The sequence below is a fragment of the Sinocyclocheilus grahami genome, unplaced genomic scaffold, assembly GCF_001515645.1.
Source record: "Sinocyclocheilus grahami isolate Dianchi unplaced genomic scaffold, SAMN03320097.WGS_v1.1 scaffold959.1, whole genome shotgun sequence".
Classification (NCBI taxonomy): Eukaryota; Metazoa; Chordata; class Actinopteri; order Cypriniformes; family Cyprinidae; genus Sinocyclocheilus; species Sinocyclocheilus grahami.
The window spans coordinates 76,813-85,038 of NW_015506138.1; the positions used below are offsets into that span (position 1 = coordinate 76,813).

The window sequence follows — 8,226 nt, forward strand, 5'->3', positions numbered from 1 at the left end:
AATAATTTTGTGATGCAATAGTTTAACTGATTCCTCCACGGAATAAAAAAGGTAATTGCGACTTTTTTTTATCCCCCTCAGAATTCTGAGTTTACATTTGTAAACGATGTTGCGACTTTTAATCTCGGAGCTCTTTTGAACTGCAAATCTGTAGTTCTGGCGTTTTTCCTCAGAATTGTGTTCAAGCTTCTCCCATTTGCTCTTTTTACATTGACAATACACAATGATAATTGTTCTAATATTTATTACAATATACTGATAAATTTAACATTCACTTCAGTGGTATGAGAGACTGGATGCTTTCAACTGATTTCTATTGAACTGTCAGCAACTGAACTGCAGCTCAAACTATTTCAAATATAGTGAATGAAGCTACACTCATATTGAGTCATTTACGCTGGAACCGCTCTGATTGATTCAAATTCAAACTCGTGACTTCGATCACTGATTTCAAGCGATTCACTAGTAATAGTTAGTTCAAAAGAGCCATTTTCGAATTTCGACGTTGCTTGTAATGATTTTAAAAAGCACGTCTAGTGATGGGTGAAACTCTTTTGTGTGTGCAAGATACAAGTAATTCTCTAAAATACAAGTAATTCTCTAAAATACAAGTAATTACCATAGGCTTACAACAGGGATTTAACAAAACACGGTTACAAGATGGTTTTATGAGTACTCGCTTTAATATAAATTATTCAGACCCCACAGATTTGCAAGCATAATTACTATGTTTATAGTTAAATTTCATGAATTGTCAAGAAAATCCTAGTCAAAAATCAAAATAATAAAAAAACTTGCAAAGGTTATTTTTGGCATCATGACATTTTTTAAATGACAATTAAGCACATTTAAGCAATTTTCAGTTGCCTTCTGTAATATGGGGAAAAACAATTTTTTTACAAATGTACTTTATAATTTAAACGTCACATGAAAGTACAGTTTTGCCGTACGATGTACTGAATTTTATTTGATTTGAATGTGAAAAACAAACATTGATACTGGGTTGAAATGTGACCTGTACATTTCTTTATGAGATTCACGTGATCTTATAAAGTGTCTTTCTGGAATATTTGCTCCAGCCACAGGTTTGGCGCAGCGAAATGGAGCGCCATCTGGTGGTGAGAGACTGTAATGATTCGCACAGACATCGAAGGATCCAAACGAAATACTAAATAGATTATGCTTTATAAAGAGAGTTTGGCAATGCTTTGTTTTCTGGAGGAATAACGTTGCGTTATAATCGTAAACACAAATGTGAGATGATTTCTGATCCGTGGAGTGTTTCAGTGGTCAGTGGCTCAAATGTCCCACAATTCCCTGCGGTTTCATCAGGACCAGCGCACCAGAATTCTGTCGCCGTCCTCCACCGAGTAAAACTCCAGCGGCTTCAGATCGTTATCGATCTCAATCTCTCTGCCGGACATCTATAGGATGGGATATCACATAACGTATTTGATTTCAGCTTCATTAGTGCAACTACAGGTACTAAAAAAAATTACTAAAACTAGTACATGAAAATTAATAAAAACTATGCATGCATATTAAAAAAACTAAACTAATAAAAATGACAAAAACACATAAAATTACTAAAATTAACAAGCAAAACTAAAACTAAAACATAAAAAAAAATGTTACTTGAAATAGAATTAGATATACAAAAACAAACAAACTTATTTTATGTCAGCTACTTTCTCATTTTCGTTTAGTTTAATTTGAAGTACTAAAATAACTCAAACTAATGAATAAAATAAATTAATAAAAAACTATATAGACATGTAAAACAAAAACTAGTAAAAATTACAAAAACAACAAAAGTATTCAAATTAAAGAGAAAACAGAAAATATAACGATAAAACAAAAACTAATAGTGTCTCAAATATATTAAGCAATGCACGTTTATCATAAAAAGGTTTGTAAGAAATAAAAAAATACAATAATCGTAGGGAGTACAAATTAAAGAAAAGAATAAGTGAATTAAAACTAAAGTCCTACTCTGTGATTATGGGTGTGCTTTACCTTCGAGCAGGTGTAGGAGAGCTTTAACTCCACTCCTGGTAATTTCACCTTCTGAACGATCATCGAGCCTGAAAACAGCAGAAAACACCTCAAACATCCGCCGCGTCAGCGTTTCTAATGCACGCTTTTACCTGGCAGCTTCTTCTCTATGGGCTTCCTCTCCGAATCCTCCGGACAGACGAACGTTACGGCTGAAATGAAAGCAGAGACGTTGAGAGACGTTCATATGGTGAGGGTTTTATTGATGAGATGATGGAAGATTCGTACTTAATAGTTGATTTTTTAGCGCAAATGGTTTCTGTTCTTTCAGCTCGCCCTCGTCTGGAGCGCCGTACTCTGAGCAAACAAACAAACAAACAAACAAACCATCAAAAGAGTGTTTTAACCAGATACAGTTTTAACAGAAATCCGTGACCAGTCAATCAGATCATATCAGATGTTTAATATGCAAATAAGCAGAACCAATGAGATTCCTCAATGGGCGCATATCTGGACTCACTCTGGAGGAGCGCAAGGAATCGTGGGTGTTCACTCATGAACTCTGTGTTGGGGTGATTCTTCTCCGGGTCACTGTGACCTCCGGCCTTCAGCCAATCCAATCCAAACATCTTACAGTAATCCAGCTCCGCACCCCTCCTCTCATCCGACAAAACCTGACAACAACATCGGATAATCTGTCGTTTGATTGAGAGTTTAGGGTGTTGATCCAGTAAAAGCTCTTTTAGTGTACTTGTACAAATTCTCGTGTCAAATCTTTATTAATTTAAATAAAGTAATCGTCAGAATAACGTCAGTAATATTTCCAGATGAACACTTACTGGACTGAAGCACCTCAGCTTTACTTGATTCTCCATCAATCATGTTTTAGATTCTCACTATATCAGACTATATCCCTCTCATAAATGACTTTTCTGGAGGGTAAAATCACAGATACCCATAAATCAGTGTTTGAGCGTCACCTGTCTCATGTCGAGCAGCTCCAGGCGGCTCAGTCGCGTGATGATGATCTGTCTGGCGGTCTCCAGGTTCTTCTCTCTCTGCAGCAGTGGGTTCCTCCTGCAGGACAGATGAAGCAGAGACGGCAGCTTCTCCAGTTCGTTCACCACACGCCACTGCACGCACACACACACGCACAGACACAGACACACTCACAGACATGCATGCATGCACGCACCCACGCACACACAGACACACACACAGACACACACACACACACACACACACACACACACACACACACACACACACACACACACACACAGACACGCACACACACACACACAGACACACTCACAGACATGCATGCACGCACGCACGCACACACACACAGACACACACACACACACACGCACACGCACACGCACACACGCACACACACACACACACACACACACACACAGACACACACACACACACGCACACACTCACACACACAGACAAACAGACACACAGTCACACGCACACGCGCGCGCACACACACGCGCGCACACACACACGCACACACAGACACGCACACACAGACACGCACACACAGACACGCACACACAGACACACACACACACACACACACACACATTTCAGCTTATTATGTTTTAATAAGTACAGGTCAGAATAAGTATGCTGTCTCATTTTTACATAAATATATGTTACGCTGAATGATGATGGAACATTATTTCACCCATATTTTGACATTCTATTTTCACAAAAGTTACTTTAAAGTAGACACTTACTTGCATTTAATATGCTTGCTGTGTATATCAAATCAGTTTTATCAATTTAATTTGATGCAGACAGTAAACGGAGACGTCTTTCACATGATGTTTTTTTTAGATTTACCTCTGAAATGTTGTCGTCGTCTAGTAAAAGTGTCTTCAGCGCAGGAAACACAGCTGTCTTGTTACCTTCACAGCATGAAAATATTGTTTTTATTTATGTTCTGCATGTACAGTACACACACACACATTATAAATATAAATATACAGCTTGTTCGGTGGTTTGAAACACTCTGGTACCTGCTGAAGCGTCACTGAACTGAATGACAGATAAACTGCTGCTGGACAGATTCAGCTTCTCCAAACTGAAGATTCAAACATTATTTCACAGTTATGATACAAGATGTTCTGCATCTTCATTATCTGTTCATTCTTACCAGGGTAAATGTGAGATTTCCAGCACCGTCTCCTGGGCTATGTGGTTACTGGATACATCCAGAACTTGTAATGTCTGCAGCACACGCTCTGGTCTGGATAAACGAAAGCATGATTGGTTCCTGTGACATGAGGAATATCTCTGCTCCGTGATGATGTGAATGTGATCCAGTGTTGTACCTCAGTAATTCTGTGATGTGATTGTCAGCGAGATAAAGCTCCTCTAACTGCTGCCACATGGGGGCGCAGTGGAGAACCTGCCAAAGACAGAGGGGTCAGAGGTCATAGCCGAAGCCACACTCACATACAGTACACAACACATCAAAGGTTTGGAGTAATTAACATTCATTAGTGTTCTCTTCAAGGCTGCATTTATTTGATCACAAGTATGGTGAAACAATATTATTACAATTGTATTAGTTAATTAATATTATTTCAAAATAATGATTGAACAGAATTGCTGTTTTTATTGTATTTTTACATGAACATTATGAAATATTATAAAAATTTGATTAATAATATTCAATTTTAAATATCTCACAATACTACTGTTTTTACTTCATTCTTACAGTAATATTGTAATTATGAATATTATTAACACTTTACAGTATTACCGTTTTTACTTCATTCTTACAGTAATACTGTAAATTATTAATATTATTAACACTTTTTACAGTATTACTGTTTATCAGCTTCTCTGATAAACACTCCGATGACTTCCTGCTTTAATGAAGCCCCTCCCTCAGAAATACTCGTGATGGGCTCAGATTGGTTAGCTGGCTCAGTGTGTTGTGATTGGTTAAACCGCTGCTTTAGAACATTGATTGACTTGTGAACTTGTGAATCTTTAAAGTTGTTCAAATGAAGTTCTTAGCAATGCATATTACTAATCAAACATTAAGTTTTGATATATTTACAGTAGGAGATTTACTAAATATCTTCATGGAACATGATCTTTACTTAATATCCTAATGATTTTTGGCATAAAAGAGAAATGTATAATTGTGACCCATACAATGTATTGTTGGCTATTGCTACAAATATCCCCCAGCGACTCAACACTGATTTTGTGCTGCAGGGACACATGAATATATTTATTCATGCACGCACCCCTAGTTTTGACGGTATGGCAACAACTCTCCCTCTTCTCTAAAGCAGCGCAGCATGGCAGGGTATATATTATTATATACTGTATATGTATATTGTGCATAAACAATATCTGCAAAGTTACGACGCTGAAAGTTCAAAGCAAACGGAGATATCGTCTTTTAAAATGATGGCAGTTTAATGCCTGCAAAAACGAGCTACTTCCCGGGTTCGTGACGTCACAAACCCAGAAATTTACATAAACCCTGCCCCCGGGAACATGCAACAAAGGGGGCGGGGTTTATGTCCATTTTTGGGTTTGTTAAACGGTTAAACCATAATTTTAAAAGACGATATCTCCGTTTGCATTGAACTTTCAGCGTCGTAACTTTGCAGATATTGTTTATGCTCAAACAGCAACAGTACACACTAACTAACGTTAAATTAAAGCAATAAGCCCCAGGAAGCCGCGGTTTACAGTGTATTTATAACCGCTAAGGGGCGTTGTTAGGGTTAGCTGTTATAAATTCACTGTAAACCACGGCTTCTCGGGGGTTATTGCTTTTATAAAACGGTTATTCCATATACGTAGTAAGGTTTCACAAAATAAAACGGAGCAAATAAAGTGTAATGATATTAATAAACACAGTATTCTTCCACCAAACAATGTAGCTCCTCAGAAACAGTTGTGGTTGCTACAAAGTGGTTGCCAAGCAACACACAGAAGTAAACAAAGGTGTGTGTTACTTTGTAGCGTCATTTACAACAGCTTTGAAGCAATCAGCCAATCAGAATCAAGCACCGGAACTCTCCGCTTTATAAAAGTGAAATCGCAATCAACCACCCCTTTAAAATGTATATCATTGATTGCAATTGTTTGGTTGCTGATGAGCACCTGCAGGTGAAGTATCGCACTCCTTCATGACTCCCGTCGTGTTTTCCTCTCTCTGGATCATCCCACTCCACTCCCAGCCACACACCTGCAGGAACAGAAGACAGACGGACATCAGACCAAACCTCATACACTATACTGCCAAAAGTATTGGCACCCCCTTCTAATGAACAGGTTTGACTGCTTTAGAAATTTCCATGAGTACAAATCTTAATGTTGGAGCATATAATGATATTCTAGGGAATTGTGTGCTTCTAATTTTATAGCAACAGTTCGGACAGGACTCTTTTCTATTCTAACAATGCCTCTGTGTGTAAGGCAAGGTTCAAAAAGACATGATTGATTGAGTCAGTGTGGAAGAGCTTGACTGGTCTGGTGTGACTTTAAATGCGGACCTTAAGCCAAAAACTCATCAGCAAACACCAGTGACTTGTACATACACTATATGGACAAAAGTATTGGGACCCCCTTCTTTAGAACAGAAAAAGTCACCTGTGGCAACAAAGATGGAAACATAATTCATGCATTTAAAAAATGTATTTCCATCTCTGTTGCAACAGGTTTGGAAGTGTCTAAAATGACTGCAGACATATAGCAACAGTTCGGACAGGACTCTTTTCTATTCTAACAGTGCCTCTGTGTGTAAGGCAATACTTTTGAAAATATAGTGTATAAAGCAATAATAGCTATAAATATATCTATTTGTATATATATATATCTTTATAGCTATAAAGCTGTAATAGTTCAGGCTGGACTATTGCAATGCTCTCTTGGCAGGTCTTCCAGACTGTTCTATCAAACCTCTACAATTAATCCAAAATGCCGCTGCAAGATTAATCTTTAATGAACCGAAAAGAACACACATCACACCTCTGTTCATCAGTTTGCACTGGCTACCAGTAGCTGCTCGCATTAAATTCAAGGCATTAATGTTTGCCTACAAAACCACCACTGGATCAGTAAACACCAGTGACTTGTACATACACTATATGGACAAAAGTATTGGGACCCCCTTCTTTAGAACAGAAAAAGTCACCTGTGGCAACAAAGATGGAAACATAATTCATGCATTTAAAAAATGTATTTCCATCTCTGTTGCAACAGGTTTGGAAGTGTCTAAAATGACTGCAGACATATGTACACGTCACTGGTGTTTGCTGATGAGTTTTTGGCTCAAGGTTTCTGCAGACCAGTCAAGCTCTTCCACACTGACTCAATCATTTTTTTTCTTTTTGAACCTTGCCTTATACACAGAGGCACTGTTAGAATAGAAAAGAGTCCTGTCCGAACTGTTGCTATAAAATTAGAAGCACACAATTCCCTAGAATATCATTACATGCTCCAGCAGTCAAACCTGTTCATTAGAAGGGGGTGCCAATACTTTTGAAAATATAGTGTATAAAGCAATAATAGCTATAAATATATCTATTTGTATATATATATCTTTATAGCTATAAAGCTGTAATAGTTCAGGCTGGACTATTGCAATGCTCTCTTGGCAGGTCTTCCAGACTGTTCTATCAAACCTCTACAATTAATCCAAAATGCCGCTGCAAGATTAATCTTTAATGAACCGAAAAGAACACACATCACACCTCTGTTCATCAGTTTGCACTGGCTACCAGTAGCTGCTCGCATTAAATTCAAGGCATTAATGTTTGCCTACAAAACCACCACTGGCTCTGCACCCATTTACCTAAATTCATTACTTCAGAGTTATGTGCCTCTAGAAGCTTGCGTTCTGCAAGAGAACGGCGTATTATTGTTCATCCCAAAGAGGCACAAAATCACTTTCACAGACTTTTTCATTAACTGTTCCCTCCTGGTGGAATGACCTGCCCAAATCAATCCCAGCAGTCCTTAGCCATCTTCAAGAAACGACTAAAAACACATCTGTTACACCTTTATTTGACCCTCTAACTCTAGCACATTCTATTCTATTTTAATTCTACTTTATCTATATTTATCTTCTTTTTTTATTTAAAAAACAACAACAACAACAACAAAAAAGAAACAAACACTAGCTTTCTATTTTTTCTACGTGTACAGCGTTAGGCTAACCGAGACTTGTCATTTGCACTTATA

At 37.8% G+C, this 8,226-nt stretch overlaps 1 protein-coding gene across 1 annotated transcript in view; it reads right to left on the reverse strand.

The window, feature by feature from the left end:
• Window positions 1-939: 939 nt before the first annotated feature.
• tbce (tubulin folding cofactor E) overlaps window positions 940-8,226 on the reverse strand; it is a 10,930-nt gene continuing 3,643 nt past the window's right edge. The window contains exons 3-13 of the mRNA XM_016249906.1: window positions 6,135-6,229; window positions 4,344-4,420; window positions 4,166-4,258; window positions 4,029-4,093; window positions 3,853-3,917; window positions 2,976-3,128; window positions 2,516-2,669; window positions 2,284-2,352; window positions 2,148-2,207; window positions 2,017-2,084; window positions 940-1,424 (exon numbers count right to left, since the gene is read on the reverse strand). Of these exons, the coding sequence (XP_016105392.1) occupies window positions 1,329-1,424; window positions 2,017-2,084; window positions 2,148-2,207; window positions 2,284-2,352; window positions 2,516-2,669; window positions 2,976-3,128; window positions 3,853-3,917; window positions 4,029-4,093; window positions 4,166-4,258; window positions 4,344-4,420; window positions 6,135-6,229 (995 nt within the window). The 3' untranslated portion in view covers window positions 940-1,328. The remainder of the gene's footprint in view (window positions 1,425-2,016; window positions 2,085-2,147; window positions 2,208-2,283; window positions 2,353-2,515; window positions 2,670-2,975; window positions 3,129-3,852; window positions 3,918-4,028; window positions 4,094-4,165; window positions 4,259-4,343; window positions 4,421-6,134; window positions 6,230-8,226) is intronic.